This window comes from Trichomycterus rosablanca, chromosome 2 (genome assembly GCF_030014385.1).
Source record: "Trichomycterus rosablanca isolate fTriRos1 chromosome 2, fTriRos1.hap1, whole genome shotgun sequence".
Classification (NCBI taxonomy): Eukaryota; Metazoa; Chordata; class Actinopteri; order Siluriformes; family Trichomycteridae; genus Trichomycterus; species Trichomycterus rosablanca.
In genome coordinates, this window is record NC_085989.1 from 55,013,771 (window position 1) to 55,036,387 (window position 22,617).

Consider the following 22,617-nt stretch of genomic DNA (forward strand, 5'->3'; position numbering starts at 1 on the left):
GTTCCATTGTTTGACTGGACTGACAAATTTCAGGATGCCTTTAAGACTAGATTATTTAAGAGTATGGTATAATAGATGATAATTGTGTAGATTTTTATGTTTGTCCAAATTTTATTACTGTTACATTAAGTAGCAATGTCACGGTAAAATTTTTTATTTTTACTGTTTAATACATTTGTTTATACATTTCATAAAAAAGGGGATTTATTAGTTATTAGCTTAGATCAGGTTAGAACCCATTACCATGGTTGTGACCAGTCTTACTGAAGTGTAAATTAGTGTGTGTATATGATAATAATAATAATAATAATAATAATAATAATAATAATAACAATAATAATAATAATAATAATTAGAGATGGGACGATCGATCGGCTAGAAAATTGGTATCGGCCGATTTTCAATCAAAATATGCTATCGGCGATTGGCCGATATTTCCCAAATGTAGCCGATCGGATTGCATGATATACAAAGACCATGTTAAGTTAACAGCTCAGTGGATTGATCCAGACTTTGAGATACAAAGCACCAACCATCAAATCACCATTCAGTAACTATCATACAGAAACCTGGTGAAAGCTCTTCACGATCTAAAATAACATCATTAACGTTGTGCATCATACATAGTTCAGGATCATCTGCTCCGACAGAAAACTTTTAGGTCCACAGGCGGAACAAGTCGGAGTCAGTTACAGATCTGTGGTTAAGCTTTTTAGTTGAGCTTTGTAATGTAAGAGAGTCACACAAAATGTTCTGTAGTAGCTGGTGTTTATTTAAAACCACGACATTAATTAATAACATTAAACACGGAGAGATAACTGAGAAAAGAAACTTACGCTTTGCATCAAATGAATCGACTGATGAATCACTTATATATCGATACTGTGAACAGAGCATCTTTCTTAAAGTAACACACACACCTCAATGCTTCCGTTACCGGTTTATCTTCACTGTTCGTTCTATTTTTAAGGTTTTTTCAGACTGAACTGGATAACATCTAATGTGCGTGTGTGCGTGGTCAGTTAGACTAAAGAAATATGTCTCCCGTGGGTGAAAAACGAATTGCTTTAGTTTTAGAAGTAAAAGAAATCTCGCAATGCCCCCTGGTCAGGCACTCGCGCCCCACAGGTTGAAACATCCAATTTGTTCCGCTCACCTAAAATGATTTGCAAGTCATTGCTGTCTTTTTTTCTACTGTCAGATTTTTTTACATTTAGAATTAGAAGAGAACAGAATTCAGCTTTATTTGTATTTTGTATATATTTATAAATTCTAATGACTATAAATATTAAATAAAGTTCCTTCATACATGTACTGAAATGAAATTAAAATATTGATCTTTAGTTGTTTAACTGTTACATGCAAATCATTATTACGTTTAATAAGAAAAAACAAGTTCATGCACATCCTACTAATCTATAAATCTCACAACACTTACTAAACAGTGAGAATATACATCATTATTTATCTGACCATACTAATAAGTAATCATTATAAATCTTTTGTATGTACATATAAATTGTACAATTCTTCAGATGTATTCATACAGACTCTCTATAGCTTGTGTTTTTGTGTATTTTTTCCATCCAGTGGGAATCTTTCCGTTTCCCTGGAATGTTTTACCATAGTACTGCTCCAGGTTTCTTTGGAATCTGCACACAAACCACTTCCAGTATGTGAGCTCTGAATTATCAGGAGTGATGCTCCACCTAGCATATTTTCCTTTTGCTCTTCTGTATTGTTTAAAAGGTACTGTATCATCTGTATCATGACGGGGGTAGAAACCTTTATCACTTTGTACTAAAGTTGTACAAATATCAGCATTGAGATTTGTTGTATATCTGTAGTAACATCCTATGATTCCATCTACTCTGTGGAAGGGGACACTGTGATCTCCATCATGATCCTCCATTGTGTTGGTGCAGATGGCTTTACAGAATGGACACTGAGCCCAGCAGCAATGACAGAGATGTTCAATCAGAATCTCATCTGGTTTCTTCCTGAACTTCTCCATGTTGATGTCTGTTACACTGTTGAAGCTTTTATGTTGTTTTGACATCATCTTTGTGAGACCTTCACACACAAACTGCCGAAGAAAATCTAAATCTGTAATTTCCTTCAGACCACTGCAGGTTATTTTTTTTAAGCTCAGCTCATCTGTTAGTGAATTCTTCAAACTTCTCAGCCACATGTTTGCATCACCACTGCTGTTCTTCACTTTTTCAGTTGTGATGTTTACAGCGTTCATCACTTTCTGCTCTTTGTGTTTCAGGTTTCCTTTGAAAAGATTCAGAACCTCACTGTTATTTTCAGTGATGTATTTATTAACCTTTTTTGTAATAAACCGTTCAAAGTGTTTCTTGGGATGGTTGATGTACTCCATGTACTTCTCAAAGTTCTCCTCCTCTGCCAGAGATTTCAGGATGTGTTTCTCAAGATGTGATCTGTTACCATTAAATTCTGGCATGTCTGATCTCATCTGTGTTGACAGATCAATAGCAGTTTTATTGTAGGCTGCTTCCAGGATGGCTGGTACAAGACTGTTGTAGACAAGTTCACCAAATACTGTTGTGGTTGTTGCTCCTCTGCAGTAGTTTTGGAAGATGCTGTAATATTGTGGTTTCTGCTTTTCCAGATAAAATTTTACATCATTTTTATCTCTGAACTGTTGGTGGATCTTGATGAATTTGGGATTTGCAAGGTGACACACATGAAGACAGAGATCCAGAGTAAATTCCTTCTTCAGCTTTATTTTCTTGTTCTCACTGTGATATTGCCCAACTTTGTGTTTGACCTGGTCAGTTATTTCCTGAATGTAGTTGTTTTTGTACCCCAGTCCTGTAATTTTGCTGCAGATCTTCTTGATTAAATCCTCAGATTCTTGGATGACATTTCTGATCAAATTTCTCACTAACTCATGTTCTTCAAAATACAAAGGATTTATCTCTGACTCACTGTGTGATTGAAATAAAGAAAAACCAGTTTTCCAGAATTTTAGTTTTTCAGGAAGTAAATTGTTTTCATTTTTGACCTTAGATTTTTTAGTGACTTGCACTTCCTCCAAATGTCTTTTCCCTTCTTCGTGCTTGGTTAAGAGAATGTAGCGTGAATAATCACCTAGTTTGTCTATCTTTGTGTAATCTTTCTGAGATATTCGCTCATGTACAGCAGCTTGTTCATTATCTTCAGACAGAATCTGTATCACATCCTCCCAAACATTAAAAGCTTTTCCTGAAGGAGTGTCTCGTGTTAGATCAGAGACCCATTTGTTCCACACTTTATCGAATTCCTGTCTCAGTACTCGTTCATCAGTTTCTGTGCTTTTTAGTTGTAGAGCAAGTGCTTTACTCATATTGAAGAGCTTTTCATCATACTCTGTCTTTTTGTGATTAAAAGCTTCTCGAGCTTTTTGCTGCTGAAGTAAATCATTCAGGTTTGTTTTTGCATTTTTGACAAGATCTTCAAAAAGTTGTTTAATTTTGTGTTCAAATTTAACTTGCCATTGAATTAAAATGACTTTGTCTCTGTCCTCTTCAAAGTAACACTTCATTGATTTCTCCACTTCTTCTTTGGTCTTCTTCATGTGATCATAAAGGTCTTTGTCCTCAATCTTTTGCAGTTTTCTGTTTTTAATTGTGGTGTGCAGTTTTTCTTCATGTTCTAACATGGCACTTCTGAGGGACCAGGTCCATTTTCCGAACTCAGTTTCTAGTTTCCTGTAGACTGCAATCTCCAGTGTGTTTTTGAAGCTAAAAACAAAGTTCTCGTTCAGTAGAGCCTTCCACAGATCACTGATGCGTGATTTAAACTCTGAGAGCTTCATACCATGAGACTTGGTAGCATTTGTGAAAATAGCGCTCTTTAGCTTCTGAACATTTTCACTGTATGAGGGGTTTGGTGGAGCCATTGGTGGGCTGCCCTCCCAGAGCTGTGCAAAATACTGAACATCATCTTGTACATTGAAAGCAATAACATCACTGAAGCATCCAGCTTCACTGTCTTCCTCTTTAGCAGCTAATTTTGTCATTTCATCCAGTTTTTCCTGTAGACGTCTCCTGCCCTCCATGTTCTTCTCTCCAGCAGTGATGTCACCAACATTCTGATGGACAAACATACATCTGGGATTTAGTTTGACCTTCTTCATTCTCAGAAAGGCCTGAACAATAATCTGAAGAATCTCGTGCATCTCAGCAGGGTTCTCACCAAATATGTTGATCAAAGTCAGATTTCCAAGACCTACAACAAATGTTGCCAGTTCATTATCGTGATGGTGAGTGGATTTTCCTTCAAGCTCAAGTGCTCGAAGCCCTTCAGTATCTACAATAAGAATGTAGTCAAACTTCAGCTGCTCCTTCATCTCCTCTGATACTCGGACCAGCTGCATGAAGGCTCCTCTGGTGCACCTTCCAGCACCGACAGCAAACTGGAGTCCAAACATGGCATTCAGCATGGTGGATTTTCCTGTGCTCTGAATCCCTAGAACTGACAGCACAAAGACTCTCTGGTCTCCCAGTTTCTTTATAAGTTCATCTAGAACTGCTGAAACCCAAATCAGAGGAACATGAGCAGCATCACCATCCATCAGCTCCATTGGAAGACCAGATTTTATGAGTTCTGCAGCATATTTGGGAAGATTGAAGATGCTTCTTTCTCCAGATGTTTTTTGACTTGACTCGTATATCTGACCCATCTCTCTGAAGATGTGTTCCAGACCAAATGTTGCTGCATTCAGTTTCATGGAAATTTCCTCAAGTACTGTTTGCTCAGCCTTCATCATTTTGGATTGATCATGTTTCTTTTTGAGGTCTAAAACCCTTGTCCATGTTTCATTGTACTTGTGATGAAGATCTGAAAGATCATCTGAGGTTTGTTTGTCCAGTAGAATCTCGAGCCATTTAATAAAGAATGATTTTTCATTTCCTGATAGAGAATTCAGTAAGGAAACAATTTTTTTCATAAAGGCCGATTGTCCAATTTCTTGTTGCTGTTCACGGATTTGTTTCATTTGTGTTTGTTTTTCACTCTTTTGCATTTCTAAATTGTTTCCTTGAAGTTGATGTAAGTCTTTGTTTATCTGACACCACTTATACCAGAGCTTCCCTTGACAGGGCAGGTGTGTTTCCTTTAATGTGGATATTTCCTTCCCCTCCAGCTGTTTTATTATCTCTAGTGCAGCTTCTTTTCCTTTCTTGCATTCAGGATCATCTTCATCTGTGCTGATCTCATTGTTTTTGTTTAAATCCTCAAGTTTAAAAACTGAAGATGACTTGGACAGACACTCTGCAATGGTTGTTCTGAGGTTCTCAGATACGTCTGACTGATTTCTGTCTTTCAGGCCAATTCTGTAATTTCTATTATTAACCTTACTGACACCTGATTGATCCTCAGAAAGGAGACAGATGAGTGGTTTGGGGTCTTTCAGAAGGTTCTGTAGCATCTCCTTATTTCTTTCATTTTTAGGATCAGATAAAAGAACAACATTTACAGATGACATTTCAGTCAGAATATCCAGTTGTTCTTTACTGGTTTCTGCATCACCATGTAGATTACAGAAAGCAACACAGTCAGTAAAATGATCAGTTTCCTTTCCAGATGGACAGTACCAAGCAATCTCCACAACTCCATCCATCAGTAGACGGTTTTTAATGCTGCCTGGACAGTTTCTGTGGAAGAATGTATCATGCTTCTTACTGATCAAGCTGTTCATCAGCTGAGACTTGGAAAAGGACACGTCTCCTAACCTGAAGAACACCACCATTGGAGTTTCTGCTTCATAAACATGCTGGGTTTTACTGATCTTGGTACCAGAAGTGTCAGTGGTTTTCCAACTTTTAATAATTTGGCGAAATGTCCACAGAGGAAACTCGATCTTTCCAGTAATTGGATTTGGCACCAGTAGAGGCAGCGCATACTGACACTGAGAGAGTTTAGTCACTATTAGTTGCTTCAGGGAACTGTCTGAGCAGTGGAACACCGCCATCTGAAGATCCATGGGATGGATAGAATTTGTATCACCATCAAAAGATGCAGCTTTTTGCCAAATAAGCTCATCAAATTCATAAAGTTCTTCTTCATCTGTATCTGGAGAAGGAGGGTCTAAAGCAGTATTCTCTTTTTTGGTGGTGATGTATCTTGCTCTGTAATCCATCATTAACAACCTTTGTAGGAAGGTTTGAACCAGATCTTTTTCTTCACAAGATTCCTGGCCATGGAATGAAAGAGAAGTTAGTTGAAGAACATCTGAAGTTTTCATTTTTACTTCCTGTTTGTCCAGAAGATTAAGTGTAGTTAGAAGTTGTTCTGTTTTGTTCTTTTCTTTATATTTTGATCCAGGTTCTTCTACTCCAAGCTCTGTCTTTTTTTCCTGTAAAAATGTTTTTGTAAATTAGATTTCATAATATTTTTAGGGCCATGATTCATAGTTACGGCTTATATTACACTGCACAGACTGTTAATTGGTTACGTTTGCATCTATTCAAATCTCTTTTTCTTCTTTTTTTTCTTTTCTAATGTATTAATGATAGTAAATAATATTTTAGTGCATAATTAATGATAAAATAATGGTGCAGCGGAATGCTGCGAAAAAAGGATCCATGAATTATTACTTTTAAAATGTTCTTTTCAGTTTGCTAATTCCACCCTGAGACCTCTATGCCAGAGGCTGTTTATTTTCAAAGATTTTTATGAAGCCAAAAGGAGAACCTAACAGCTTCTCCTATTTACATCTACTAGCATCATCAGCAACATTTACGACCTTTACGACCTTCATCTTACAAATACCCCCTTTTATGACTTTACGAGGGCTCTCAGTGTCACAAGGAACCTGGCTCTTTCACCTCTTGTGTTATCTTAACTCAGTTTACGACCTCTCTGGAGACACCAGACAGGAACCAGACATAATTAAACCCCATTTTTGTATGTAAAGCAAATCTCCTTCATTATGGAATCCCAGTGCATTCAACACAAACATCCTACGTTTTCAATTCAACAATTGTATTGTATTTGTCACGATTACAGCCCCTCTGTGCTCTGGAGCTCTGTGTGCCACGCCCTCCTCTCCGTGAGCACACTCAGTCTCCTGCCACGCCCCTCTCTCTTGATTGATTAGCCGGGACTAATTAGCCCCAGATGCCAGTATTTAAGAGAGGCTCTGGGAAAGGCTGGTTGGAGACTATTCTTGGTAACTCTGTTTGCTTTGTTCCTCTCTTACCTGAAGTTCCGTCTGTACTATTCTGCCTTGCTCTGTTCTGTCCCATCCGGTTTGTTTTTTCTGCTTCTGTCTTGTTTGTCATATGTTCCTGTCTAGTTAGTTTAGGTTCTAGTAATCCTGTTTAGTCTTGTTTAGCCTTTGTCTCTGTTCTTTGGCCTCTTTGTTAGCTCTGCATTAGTTCGGTTTATCTCTGTTTAGTCTTTGTAGTCCCGTTTAGTTTGTGTTGTCCTGTCTAGTCCCTGTTTAGCTTAGCTTAGGGCTTAGGTTCATGTTTCATGTGTTTAGCATTTAGCTTAGCATAGGTTGAGTGTTTGATTTTTTACCTGTTCTACCTGTCTTTTTGTCTTTGTTTTCAAAAAATATATTTTGGTTATTAAACATCTCTGCGTGTGTGTCCGCCCCTCCAGTCCAACATAGCCCTAAACCGTTACATAATAATCTCCCCGTTAGCACGCAGCAAGATGTTTTTTGTTCATGTCTTCCCAGATTTTGGCTCCATGCGGTTTCCTCAAAACTTCTCGCTTAGTAGGTCGGCTCCTTATGATGGAAGCAACCATAGATTTGAAGGCTTCCTTCTCCAGAGCCAGCTCTACCTGCAGAACCTTCTGGACCCTCAGCCCACTGAAACAGAAATGGTAATGTTTATGATGTCTCGGCTGAGGGATGCTGCTCGTGAATGGGCTAGGCAGCTTTGGTCTGACAGGGGAGTTGAGCTGAACTCGGTGAAGGATTTTAAGGGCCTCATGAGAGCCAAATTTTCACGCAGCAAAGTGCCCACTGCAGCTTATACCTGACATCCAGTGCCCACTGGGGAGGGTAAAATTCCCCCTGTGCCCACTGCTGATGTGGTCCAGGTGCCAGTGCCCGCTTATAAAGCTCATGACCGTCCCATGTCCACATTAGGAGCCAGCCAAAATTATTTTGGTCCTGTTTCCTGTTTTGACCCCAAGGGCTCCGGGGGTCTCTCTGTTTGTCTGCCGGTTCCGTCTATATCAATGACTCCTAGTCAGTCTGAGACTTTGTATAGTCCAGCAACTGTGTCTAATACTCACACTCAGGTCAGTCCTCTGTCAGTTCAGCATGTCACCATGTTTGTCAGTTCATGGTAGTCCCCTGAATTAGCAAAACCCTGTTAATTCTGCTAGTTCGTCGATCTTGCCTGTTCCTAGTCTGTCTTTACAGTCTGTCTTGTCTTGTTCTGGTCTGTCTGTCCAAGTCTGTCATGTCTCTGAGTCAGGTTCCTTGAGTTCTAGTTTGTCTAGTCTTGTTCCAAGTTCGACTGTCTCTGTCAGTTCTAAGTGTAATTCAGCAGGTCAGGGTCTCCTAAATAGTCTGTCTATACTTTCGGGCCCTCCTGCCACCCAGACAGAGTCGAACAGTTCCAAGTCCTCTCCAGTTCTGTTTCCTGTCTAAGTTCCAAGCATTATGTTCCAGCCTGCAGAGTTCAAGCCACAGTCTACTACAGACAATTCTCCTTCAGCTCTGCTGCTGCTGCCTTCAGGCTCCAAGCAGCTGATTCAAGAGACCTCTTTAGGTTCCAAGCAGCTGAGTCAAGATGCCTTCGGGGGGGGCGTACTGTCACGATTACAGCCCATCTGTGCTCTTGAGCTCTGTGTGCCACGCCCTCCTCTCCGTGAGCACACTCAGTCTTCAGCCAGCTCCCCTCTCTTGATTGGTTAGCTGGGACTAATTAGCCCCAGATGCCAGTATTTAAGAGAGGCTCTGGGAAAGGCTGGTTGGAGACTATTCTTGGTAACTCTGTTTGCTTTGTTCCTCTCTTACCTGAAGTTCTGTCTGTACTATTCTGCCTTGCTCTGTTCTGTCCCATCCGCTTAGTTTTTTCTGCTTCTGTCTTGTTTGTCATATGTTCCTGTCTAGTTAGTTCATGTTCTAGTAATCCTGTTTAGTCTTGTTTAGCCTTTGTCTCTGTTATTTGGCCTCTTTGTTTGTTAGTTCCGTCTTAGCTCTGTGTGTTCGCCTATGTTCTTTAGCATTAGTTCGGTTTATCTCTGTTTAGTCTTTGTAGTCCTGTTTAGTTTGTGTTGTCCTGTCCAGTCCTGTCTAGTCCCTGTTTAGCTTAGCTTAGGGTTTAGGTTCGTGTTTCATGTGTTTAGCATTTAGCTTAGCATAGGTTGTGTTTGATTTTGTACCTTTGTCTTGTCTTGTTTTACCTGTCTTTTTATCTTTGTTTTCAATAAATATATTTTGGTTATTATACATCTCTGCGTGTGTGTCTGCCCCTCCAGTCCAACATAGCCCTAAACCGTTACAGTATTAAATTGAATAGTACCCTTAGACATTCTGTTTACATAAGTTTATCTTTTATATATTTTATATATTTTTTATACTGTCCTTAACTCAAAACATAGTGTTAAGAATCATGTTGTACCATTGTTGTATTCAAGGATAAAAAACATTTGTACTTAATGCTTAAATCACATATGTAACGACTTCTGTATGTAAGACTTGTTTGAGCTACATATTGGTATTTAGATTTTGTTATTTTCTTGGGTTAGTGATATTGAGAGTTAAATTTCATGAAAGGTTTTACAAACTTTTACAAAAATTCAACTTAAAATGTTTTTGGGTTTAGCATCACCTACTGACTACAAGTGGTTAAATTGCATGGTGGACAGAAACCTTTTAGTCACGTGATCTTAAGGGAAGTTTAACTTCCATTGGCTGTATCTTCTGCCATCCACGCCCCTGTAGCTGAGGCAGCCTTTGAAGGTTTTTTTTAGAGCATTTTATTTTTTAGGGTTTTTGTGGAGTTTTTTCAGTTTTTAGTTTATGGGTGAGTTTTTGCAGTTTAAGGAGTTCAGCACATAGTTCCAAAATGTAGCTAAGATAGGCCGAACAAGCCGACCCATTTGACTCAATAGTTTACTGATTTTCGCAAGTTTAGATTCGACATAACTAGTCTGCTTCCTATTCGATTGCGTGTAGAAAATTTCGAAATGCGTGCTTCATATCTGGCCATCTTTGAAGACAAAGAAAAGGAGAGTGCATCAGTCCGATTAAAGCACCTCTAAATTAACGGTCATTGGCCACTTCTCAGCTGAACAAGGGCCAGAGAGAAAGACCCGAGGTGATTCAACTACAGGCCTTAAATCGAGTCTTGCTACAATGAAACGACAGGTACTATGGAGCTAATTTAATGCCAAAACTTCGCAAATAAACAGAACATATTCTGTAAATATGATATGCAAACAAACACAACACGATGTACAAATAAAAAACGCTATTTGTAAACAAACACAACACGATCTTCAAATAAAAAACACGACTATTTAACGCACACAGTGTGATTTACAAATGCAAAACGCCACTGTGGCAAATGCATATGTGACTTTCAAATAAATGCACAGCTGTTTTCTAATACACTGCACTTCACAAACAAATAGAACACGTTTTACAAATACAAACGCTGTTCCGCAAATGCCGTTCATGAATCACGTGACTGTTCTGGCGCTCGTGTCACTTTTGTCAGATTTTTTCACAAATACATCCAGACTCGTACAAATGCATCACACCTGAGCAGTAGGGGCCGCTGTGGGTCCTCGTTACAACATGTGAATGAGCGAGAAGAAGCCACTCCAGCCGGCTTGTGAGTCTAGGTGGATGCAGCGCTTTGCCTTCTTGAATGAATCATTATTTTATACTATAGGTCGCACATCTCGATACAGCCACTGATCTGTATCTCAGTCATATAGCTCAAGTTTATTTATTTATTAGGATTTTACCGTCATGTTTTAAACTTTGGTTACAGTAATGACAGGTACGGTAGTTACTCATTACACGAGGTTTAACACGAGGTTTAACAGGAAAGTTTAATATCAAACACAGTCATGGACAATTTAGTGTCTCCAGTTCACCTTGCTTACACGTCTTTGGACTGTAGGAGGAAACGGAAGCTCCAGGAGGAAACCCACATGTCAATACATTCCGCCCGTCCATTTACTGATTTATTAACAACAACAACACATCCTGAGTCTCTGGAGGACGTGTCTACATTCTAACATATGTAGTTTGGGTGTACATTCTGCACATTAAAATGTACCCATCTACTGCAGAGGTCACACGGGTAACACTCTTTTAAAAAAAATCTGTAAATAATGTCCACAATAGCGTTATAATAATAAAGTTACAATGAGATTAAAATCTCTGCATTGTCCTAAGTTACTACTCAGCCCTGCTGTCATAAGGTTCCCTTTTCTTTACAAAAATGCATATTAATTTATGAACACATAGGCGTAGTTTAGCAACTATAATTTAGCACATAGTTTAGCAAAATTCTAGCTATTTTTCGCTTATGTTCTTCATTCCTGACTGGGTCAACAAGTGTTACTGTTTTTTTTTTTTAACATCATGATAACCTTAAACATATTTTATAGTAAATTAAGACTTAAATAAGACCATAAACACAGCTAAAATATTTGGCCACACTGACAGACAGACAGACAGACAGACAGACAGACAGACAGACGGACAGAACATGGAATAACGAAAAATAATTAGAACAGAACTGGCAAGGGAGCAGCAACAAAAATTGTTTTACTTATAAAAACAGTTAAGTACAAGATAACGTAGAAAATGCTCAACACATTTAGCCAGTAATGAACTTTATTAGACCCAACCTTCTACTTAACTGCAATGTTCCATAATATTAAGGTCACAGATAGCTATTTAAAAACGATTGGCTTCCCTAGTTGTATGAAAAACGCTCTAACTATAACCATAAAAATTAAAACTAACTAACCGCTAGCAGAAATAAAGCAGGCAAAAGTAGCACAGAATTATAGACAAATGCTCGGTAGGATAAATTAATAGTGGCTTCTTCTCGCTCATTCACATGTTGTAACGAGGACCCACAGCGGCCCCTACTGCTTAGGTGTGAGAAAATCTTACAAAAGTGAGACGAGCACCAGAACAGTGCCAAAAGTCAGGTGATTCACAAACGGCATTTGCGGAACAGCGTTTGTATTTGTAAAACGTGTTCTATTTGTTTGTGAAGTGCAGTGTATTAGAAAACAGCTGTGCATTTATTTGAAAGTCACATATGCATTTGCCACAGTGGCGTTTTGCATTTGTAAATCACACTGTGTGCGTTAAATAGTCATGTTTTTATTTGAAGATCGTGTTGTGTTTGTTTACAAATAGCGTTTTTTATTTGTACATCGTGTTGTGTTTGTTTGCAAATCATATCATATTTACAGAATACGTTCTGTTTATTTGCGAAGTTTTGGCACTAAATTAGTTCTATACAGGTACACGCTATTTGTGTGCTCGCAACAAAGTGTTGATCTCTATATCTTTTATTTGCTTCCACTATTAATTAGTAGCATATGCTTTAATCAGGCTCCAAACCTCCTGGTTCTACTCACTATTCAATTTGCTATATAAACATTATAACAATTCAAAATGTCTCATTTTTTTATTAACTTCTTTAATGTGTATATCATATACAGTGGGGCCAAAAAGTATTTAGTCAGCAAGTTCTCCTACTTAGAAAGATGAGAGAGGTCTGTAATTTTCATCATAGCTACACTTCAACTATGAGAGACAAAATGAGAAAAAAAATCCAGGAAATCACATTGTAGGATTTTTAAAGAATTTATTTGTAAATTATGGTGGAAAATAAGTATTTGGTCAATAACAAAAGTTCAACTCAATAACCTTTGTTGGCAATGACAGAGGTCAAACGTTTCCTGTAAGTCTTCACCAGGTTTGCACACACTGTAGCTGGTATTTTGGCCCACTCCTCCATGCAGATCTCCTCTAGAGCAGTGATGTTTTGGGGCTGTCACTGGGCAACACAGACTCCACAAATTTTCTATGGGGTTGAGGTCTGGAGACTGGCTAGGCCACTCCAGGACCTTGAAATGCTTTTTACGGAGCCACTCCTTCGTTGCCTGAGCGGTGTGTTTGGGATCATTGTCATGCTGGAAGACCCAGCCACGTTCCATCTTCAATGCTCTCACTGATGGAAGGAGGTTTTGGCTTAAAATCTCACGATACATGGCCCCGTTCATTCTTCCCTTAACACGGATCAGTCGTCCTGTCCCCTTTGCAGAAAAACAGCCCCAAAGCATGATGTTTCCACCCCCATGCTTCACAGTAAATACTTATTTTCCACCATAATTTACAAATAAATTATTTAAAAATCCTACAATGTGATTTCCTGGATTTTTTTTCTCATTTTGTCTCTCATAGCTGAAGTGTACCTATGATCAAAATTACAGACCTCTCTCATCTTTCTAAGTAGGAGAACCTGCACAATCAGTGGCTGACTAAATACTTTTTGGCCCCACTGTAAAGGAAATAATTTGAAGTCTGTCCCTGCAGAATTTGTCCTTTAGTGTGGTGGGGACAAAAACATTTGCCCAGGAAATCGTTGCAAAGATCAGGCTACTGCCACTCTTGTAGCCTCAAGATTTACCCTTTCCCAATCCTTACATTGGAGGCATTTACCTCTATGATGAAAGGAACCTCAGAATCAGGCAGTTTAAGTACTAAAGCAATACCTTGTTACTACTTTGGGCAGAGGGTAATGAAGGGTGTTTTCCACTCATTGCTCTGCTGAACTCTGATCAGGTTATGTGGATTGCACTGGTCCAATTTAATGAGGAGAGATGCCTGCTGCAGTCATCCAAAGGCAGGACTCATAAGAGGCAGGGGTGATCTTAACATTGATGGCATTGAGACCTTGGAATTTGATACAATGGTACAGGTATTTTTCCTTTTTCTCCTCAAAAAAAAAAACTGTTCCGGCCAGGGATGAAAAAGGACAAGCATGTTCCTGACATTAAAGACGATGAACTTTGTTTAAATATTTATTTTTCACTTAACGTTTTTTAGAAATAATATTGTTGATCGATATCTAGTGTACTTTACCACATTCTAATGATTTTTAAATGAGTGTACAATAAGGACTTCTTACCAATTTTGTTTCTGCTGCTTCTTGATAAAGGTCAGAGCTACAGTCTATCAATAAAATACAAGAAAATAACATAAGAAAAAGATAATCCACACTTTACATGACAAATTAACAATCAGTTCAGCTTTACTGGCCATGCTGGATCTTAAGGCTTTAATTTTACTAATATTAAATTAAGTTAAATAAAGTTTTTTTTAATGCTTCTTTTAAACCAAATGTAACACAATTTGGCCCTGCCCAAATTTTATTTGCATTTTCCCTACTGCCCCAAGTTTGTGTGTAAAGATAAAAAGGTAAAATATACACCCACCTTGCTTCCTCTTGTGTCCTTGTTTATCTTCTCTGAGCTTCAGTGCTGTGTTGAACATCTCAGCGGTGTAGCAGTGTTGGTTTCTCTCTGAGACCAGGATGTTAATCTTCTCCACCAGTGTTCTCATCTCTGATTGGTTATCCATACTCCTGCTGCATGTGTGGTACCTGCCTCCACATTTATTTATCAGTTGCTCTAGTACACTGTTTCTCTTTAGATCATCTATGATGGAGTCATGATCCTCCTTTCTGTCATACGTAAAGAGAATCATCACAAAGGGAAGAACATTTTCTCCAAACGTTTTTTGCAGCCATTCGAGTCCCAGTTTATCATCATCTGTAAAAATCTCCAGTTGCAGAATGAAGATAAAGGAATGGATGCTGTTTTCATTAACTAAGCAACCAGTGATGTTCTCAACAGGAACTCGGGAATCATCATCATCTTGATGTAAGTTAAGCATGTTGAACACTGACACAACATGTCCAGATATTTTAGTTTCTCTAGGTAAACAGGTCTGTAGTGGTAGAACATGCTTTGGTCCTAGTAGTATATTTGTGTCTCCAAAGTGAACAGCAGAGGCGTTTCCAAACAGTACAATAGTGAGACCAGGGGATTTACTGGATAACTTAACATTACTTTTAACTTGGGGTGTGGTACTTTCAGCTTGGAGTGTGGTACTTTCAGCTTGGAGTGTGGTACTTTCAGCGTGGGGTGTGGTACTTTCAGCTTGGAGTGTGGTACTTTCAGCGTGGGGTGTGGTACTTTCAGCTTGAAGTGTGGTACTTTGAACTTGGGATGTGGTACTTTCAGATGTAACATCATCATTCTCCTTAAACACAGACCATGTGATCATTATTGTTGTGTCTGATTGTGTTACTGCTGTAAATTTATTTTATTTACTGATCCTATCTTAAGATATAATTAATAATAACTTTACCCATAATGCATTGTGACAGTATTTTGTACGTACCTCATGTTTTTCTGGTGTTATTTGGATTTCCATACTGCTGGTTGTAAGAAAGCTTTCATGTCTACTGGGAGCTTGAGTGAAGCAAAGACACAGTTGTTATTAAAACTATTTATTTTAATGATAGTTATTTAAAAAATATATATGAAAATAAAGGATAGAGAATCTACAGCACTCTCTACATGTATCAACACCCCTGAAAAAAAATGAACAAAACCAGCTGGTAAAAAGTCATCCTTCAATGCTTTTTCTTTTGCTTAAATTAATCCTTAAATTAAAATGCTCAAAACACCAAAAAAGTTGGGACAGAAGTGTGTTTACCCATGTTCAATCAGCCTTCCTGTTTATGAGACTTTTTATGTTTTGGGACATGAAAACACTAATTTCTGCAGTTTTGCAGGTGGAATTGTTCTGTCTGTGGTCGCTCTGTACATCATGTTGTCCCTGATGCACCATACATTTTCTCTGCACTAATCACACCAGCACAACAATAATGTATGTATATATTGCATATTAACCACTAGACTTATCTACTCTCTTCCATTTATTATCATTCATTTAGCCACTGTAGTTAATTGATTTAGCCACTGTAGTCACCTTGTAATTATATAGTAGTCTATACACTGTACAACCATCATCTGTTTACTCTTTTAATATATGTACCTTCATCCGGTCACTACTGCACTTTTTACTGTATTATATGTAAATAATCTTTATCTTGCACTTCTGGCTAGATGCTCCTGCATTTGATCCCCTGTTGATTTTGTAAGTTTACCCCCTTACAAAGACTTGAACAGTCTGTAATTTTTATCATAGGTACACTTCAACTGTGAGAGACAGAATCTAAAAAAAAATTCAGAAGAAAAACATTAAATAAAGGTTATAAATTAATTTGTTTTTAATTAAGGGAAATAAGTACTTGATCCCCTACCATCCAGCAAGAATTCTGACCTCCACGGACCTGTTATGTGCCCATGAGGCACACAAATTAGTCCTGTCCCTGTATAAAAGACTCCTGTCACAGAATCAGTTTCTTCCATTCAAATCTCTCGACCACCATGGGCAAGACCAAAGAGCTATCAAAGGACGTCAGGGACAAGATTGTAGACCTGCACAAGGCTGGAATGGGCTACAAGACCATCAGCAAGAAGCTTGGTGAGAAAGAGACCACTGTTGGTGCGATAATTCGAAAATGGAAGAAATACAAGATCACAGTCAATCGCCCTCGCTCTGGAGCTCCATGCAAGATCTCACCTCGTGGGGTAAGAATGATTCTGAGAAAGGTGAGGTCAGCCGAGAATTACATGGGAGGAGCTTGTCAATGATCTCAAGGGAGCTGTGAGCAGAGAAATGCTGGATATGACCCCAAGAACACCATCCCCACTGGGCATTTCTCTGCCTCCAAACACGGCGAGTGGAGTTGATGCCAAAGAGCTCAATTTTGGTCTCATCTGACCATATCACATTCTCCCAAGCTTTCTCTGAATCATTCAGGTGTTCATGGGCAAACTTCAGACGGGCCTGTACATGAGCCTTCTTGAGCAGAGGGACTTTGCGGGCACGGCAGGATCTCAATCCATTACGGCGAAGTGTGTTACTAATGGTTTTCTTGGTGACTGTGCTCCCTGCTCCCTTGAGATCATTGACAAGCTCCTCCCATGTAATTCTGGGCTGACCTCACCTTTCTCAGAATCATTCTTACCCCACGAGGTGAGATCTTGCATGGAGCTCCAGAGCGAGGGCGATTGACTGTGATCTTGTATTTCTTCCATTTTCGAATTATCGCACCAACAGTGGTCTCTTTCTCAACAAGCTTCTTGCTGATGGTCTTGTAGCCCATTCCAGCCTTGTGCAGGTCTACAATCTTGTCCCTGACGTCCTTTGATAACTCTTTGGTCTTGCCCATGGTGGTGGAGAGATTTGAATGGAAGAAACTGATTCTGTGACAGGAGTCTTTTATACAGGGACAGGAATAATTTGTGTGCCTCATGGGCACATAACAGGTCCGTGGGGGTCAGAATTCTTGCTGGTTGGTAGGGGATCAAGTACTTATTTCCCTTAATTAAATACAAATTAATTTATAACCTTTATTAAATGTTTTTCTTCTGGATTTTTTTTTTAGATTCTGTCTCTCACAGTTGAAGGTTACCTATGATAAAAATTACAGACTGTTCAAGTCTTTGTAAGGGGGTAACTTACAAAATCAGCAGGGGATCAAATACTTATTTCCCCCACTGTATGCACAATGACAATAAAGTTGAATCTAATCTACTCTAATCTAATCTCTAGGAGACAGATCTGGACTGCAGGCAGGCCAGTCAAGGACATGCACTCTGTGTCTATGAAGCCACGAATTGCCTGCAGAAATATCCATGCATCGCCTGGCAGCAAGTGTCTCTACAATTGGATTATACAGGTGCTGGTCATAAAATTAGAATATCATGAAAAAGTTGATTTATTTCAGTAATTCCATTCAAAAAGTGAAACTTGTATGTTATATTCATTTATTACACACAGACTGATATATTTCAAATGTTTATTTCTTTTAATGTTGATGATTATAACTGACAACTGATGAAAACCCCAAATTCAGTATCTTAGAAAATTAGAATATTACTTAAGACCAATACAAAAAAAGGATTTTTAGAAATATTGGCCAACTGAAAAGTATGAACATGAAAAGTATGAGCATGTACAGCACTCAATACTTAGTTGGGGCTCCTTTTGCCTGGATTACTGCAGCAATGCGGCGTGGCATGGAGTCGGTCAGTCTGTGGCACTGCTCAGGTGTTATGAGAGCCCAGGTTGCTCTGATAGTGGCCTTTAGCTCTTCTGAATTGTTGGGTCTGGCGTACAGCATCTTCCTCTTCACAATACCCTATAGATTTTCTATGGGGTTAAGGTCAGGTGAGTTTGCTGGCCAATTAAGAACAGGGATACCATGGTCCTTAAGCCAGGTACTGGTAGCTTTGGCACTGTGTGCAGGTTGGTCAGCAGCAGGAGGCATGAAGTGCTTTAAAACTTCCTGGTAGACGCTGCGTTGACCTTGGACCTCAGAAAACACAGTGGACCAACACCAGCAGATGACATGGCACTCCAAACCATCACTGACTGTGGAAACTTTACACTGGACCTCAAGCAACGTGTATTCTGTGCCTCTCCTCTCTTCCTCCAGACTCTGGGACATTGATTTCCAAAGGTAATGCAAAATTTACTTTCATCAGAGAACATAACTTTGGACCCATCAGCAGCAGTCCAGTCCTTAGCCCAGGCGAGACGCTTCTGACGCTGTCTCTTGTTCAAGAGTGGCTTGACACAAGGAATGCGACAGCTGAAACCCATGTCTTGCATACGTCTGTGCGTGGTGGTTCTTGAAGCACTGACTCCAGCTGCAGTCCACTCTTTGTGAATCTCCCCCACATTTTTGAATGGGTTTTGTTTCACAATGCTCTCCAGGGTGCGGTTATCCCTATTCCTTGTACACTTTTTTCTACCACATCTTTTCCTTCCCTTCGCCTCTCTATTAATGTGCTTGAACACAGAGCTCTGTGAACAGCCAGCCTCTTTAGCAATGACCTTTTGTGTCTTGCCCTCCTTGTGCAAGGTGTCAATGGTCATCTTTTGGACAACTGTCAAGTCAGCAGTCTTCCCTATGATTGTGTAGCCTACAGAACTAGACTGAGAGACCATTTAAAGGCCTTTGCAGGTGTTTTGAGTTAATTAGCTGATTACAGTGTGGCACCAGGTGTCTTCAATATTGTACCTCGTCACAATATTCTAATTTTCTGAGATACTGAATTTGGGGTTTTCATTAGTTGTCAGTTATAATCATTAACATTAAAAGAAATAAACATTTGAAATATATCAGTCTGTGTGTAATGAATGGATATAATATACAAGTTTCACTTTTTGAATGGAATTACTAAAATAAATCAACTTTTTCAAGATATTCTAATTTTAAGACCAGCACCTGTATGTCTGTTCATCAGTTGTGCCTCCCACATATACAAATCACCCATGTTGTGGGCATTCTCACCCTGATGAGCCATTCGTTGTCTGTATAGGTGCCTGACCTGCTAGTAGAAGAGCTGAGATTCAAACTCGTGAGTTCAAGATCTTTCAAGAGCTCTGCTGGGCTAGCATGTTTTACTGCTGTGCCCCCAAGCACCCATGGCTGGTGTTTGTTTCCAAAAAGCTGTAATTTGCTCTTATCTTACCACATAACGTGCTTCCACTGAAAGCTCTAGTAATGTCTGGAAAATTGTTGGCACTTGAATTTGATGTTTCTTGACAGTAGAGGCTTTATTTTGACAACCCTCCAAAACTCCAAAACAAATTTCAGTTAGGAAACCATGTCACCAAATAATCGAGCTAGTGTCAGCAAATGCCCAGCTTTGATTCTTGGAGATACTTTGGCCGCTTGAGTCATCCTCCTCAGTGTGCGTGCTATCAATATAATACAAAACTGTTTTAACTTTCATCATTATTGTCCTGATAGTGATTAATGTGTAACGGTTTAGTCTTTTTTTACTTGTAGCCGTTTCCTGATTTGTACAGCTCAACTACTTTTTGTTGCACATTATTGCTGCATTTTTCAATCTACTTATCAGTGAGTACATGCAGTACAACAATAACAGTGGTGTAAATTAAATTACAAGCCCAAATCAGAAAAAGTTGGAACAGCATGGACAATGTAAATAAAAACATTTAATTTGACTTTCATTTGATTGCAGACAAGGAGCCTGTAGGATGAACCTGAGATATTTCATGTTTTGTCTGGTCAACTTAATTTCAAATTAATAAACATCCATTCCTGCATTTTAGTGATTTTAATCATTTTCTCACACATTTGTGGACAGACTGGAGATGCTCTGATCATCTTTGCTCATCAGGGACTCTCAGCCTTTCCTGGATGCTGCTTTTGTACCAAACCATGATCACAATCACCTGTTGACATCACGTCATTATTTAGTTACTAGCCCTAACTTGCCCCAACCCAACTTTTTTTTTAAATGTGTTGCAGGCCTGAAATACAGGAATGAATGTTTATTAATAAACGAAATAAAACATGAAATATCTTGGGTTCAAACTGTCTGCAATCAAATTAAATAAAAAAAGTCAAAGTAAATGTAAGGAACACTGCATTTTTTATTTTATTTGCATTTTCCATACTGTCCCAACTTTTTTCTGATTTGTGGTTGTATATTAAATGTATTATTACCTTTGTTGTTACAGTCTGTGTTTCCTGCAGTCATGTACTGGTTAGAATCTCCTTTACTGTCCACATGGACGTTGCTGCTGAGAGTTTCATGATCTTGTTCCTCTTTACTGCTGAGTTGGTCTGTAGCATCACAGTTATCTGTGGCTGGCTGAGTTGTATAGACCGGATCATGATCCGTCATGACTTCAGCCTCTATAGCTTCACTTCTGAGTTTTCCTACTTACAAAAAGAGTTAAATATTTAATATTTAATTAATTAAGCATGTCATACATATACAGTATTTCACAAAAGTAAGTACATCCCTCACATTTTTGCAAATATTTCATTATATCTTTTCATGGGACAACATGGGAAAATGAAAATGACAACACTATAGACTTAAAGCTTGGATATAACTTAGAGTAGTCAGTGTACAACTTGTATAGCAGTGTAGATTTACTGTCTTCTAAAAATAACTAAACACACAGCCATTAATGTCTAAATAGCTGCAACATAAGTGAGTACACCCCACAGTGAACATGTCCAAATTGTGCCCAAAGTGTCAATATTTTGTGTGACCACCATTATTATCTAGCACTGCCTTAAGCCAGGTTTTTACCAAGAAATTGCTTTCCATTGATTTCCAGAGGCCGTGATCTGGCCTCAATCAGCAGACTTTATTCAGAAAGAGAACAAAACACAGTCTTACCTGCAGAGAAAATTTTCTGTGAATTAAGAAGCCAAAAAAGCCATAAACACTGAACATTTTCAAAGCTTTTCTGATTTCTGATCTTCCTGGTCGTTTTTAAGGATACTTGCTCTAACTGAGTATAAATATGCACTTATAAAAGCTAAATCTTTATATTATTCGTCCCTAATAGAGAAAAAATAAAAACAATCCTAGATTCCTTTTTGAGACAGTCTCCAAATTAACTAAAAACGTCAATGAAACTGAATCTAATATACCACCCGACTATACCAGCGATGATTTTTTAAAATTCTTTAATGACAAGATAGAAAAATTACGACTTCTGAGTCAAAGTGTGTCACTTGCCAATGTTAAGTATGGACTCACTCCGAGCAGCATTGGTGATAATAGTAACGAGTTAATCCAACTAAATTCCTTTAATCCAATCTCCCAAAATGAACTAACTGTGTTGATTAAATCATCTAAGTCATCATCGTGTATACTCGATCCTGTTCCAACTCGTTTACTTAAAGATTTACTCCCAGCTATTGTAGAGCCCCTGCTTACATTAATCAATGCATCCCTTAGCCTTGGGTATGTACCTAAATTGTTTAAAAGTGCTGTTATTAAACCCCTGATTAAAAAACCTAATCTTGATCCACATGTTTTATCTAATTATAGGCCAATTTCAAACCTTCCTTTTGTCTCAAAGATATTAGAAAAAGTTGTTTCCAAACAATTATGTTCTTATTTGAATGAAAATTGTATTCATGAAAAATTTCAATCAGGATTTAGACCCAACCATAGTACCGAAACCGCATTAATTAGAGTAGTTAACGAGTTGTTAATGTCTTCTGATAATGGATGTGTCTCTTTTCTTGTTCTATTAGATCTTAGTGCAGCGTTTGATACGGTCGATCATAACATTTTACTGGAGAAGCTAGAAAATACAGTAGGTGTTAAAGGACTCGCACTCTCTTGGTTTCATTCATATTTGACTGACCGCTCGCAATTTGTTTATGTAAATAATAAATGCTCAGAAACTACAAAAGTAAAGTGTGGTGTTCCACAGGGTCGGTACTGGGACCCCTATTATTTACACTCTATATGCTTCCACTAGGTGAAATTATTCATAAACATGGCATAAAATTTCACTGCTATGCAGATGACACACAGCTGTATATATCAGCCAAACCAAATGATACCGACACAATCAGTAAGATAGAAGATTGTGTAAACGACATAAAAAACTGGATGTCGTGTAATTTTCTTTTACTTAATTCAGATAAAACTGAGGTTTTACTT

At 38.5% G+C, this 22,617-nt stretch overlaps 1 protein-coding gene across 1 annotated transcript; it reads right to left on the reverse strand.

Moving 5' to 3' along the window:
• Window positions 1-1,531: 1,531 nt before the first annotated feature.
• On the reverse strand, window positions 1,532-15,432 carry LOC134302370 (interferon-induced very large GTPase 1-like). Its single transcript, XM_062987451.1, has 4 exons — window positions 15,428-15,432; window positions 14,458-15,074; window positions 14,151-14,194; window positions 1,532-6,364 (listed from the first exon to the last, which is right to left on the reverse strand). Exons 1-4 carry the CDS (start codon window positions 15,430-15,432, stop codon window positions 1,532-1,534), a joined length of 5,499 nt encoding a protein of 1,832 aa, XP_062843521.1.
• Between the last annotated feature and the right edge of the window lie 7,185 nt (window positions 15,433-22,617).

Bases quoted from the DNA above. Each gene is read 5' to 3' on its own strand.
- LOC134302370 (XM_062987451.1), bottom strand. The intron at 14,195-14,457 runs GTGGGTGTATAT...TTTTATTGATAG, and splicing joins AGGACACAAGAGGAAGCAAG to ACTGTAGCTCTGACCTTTAT. The intron at 6,365-14,150 runs GTAAGAAGTCCT...ACATTTTTACAG, and splicing joins AAGCAGCAGAAACAAAATTG to GAAAAAAAGACAGAGCTTGG.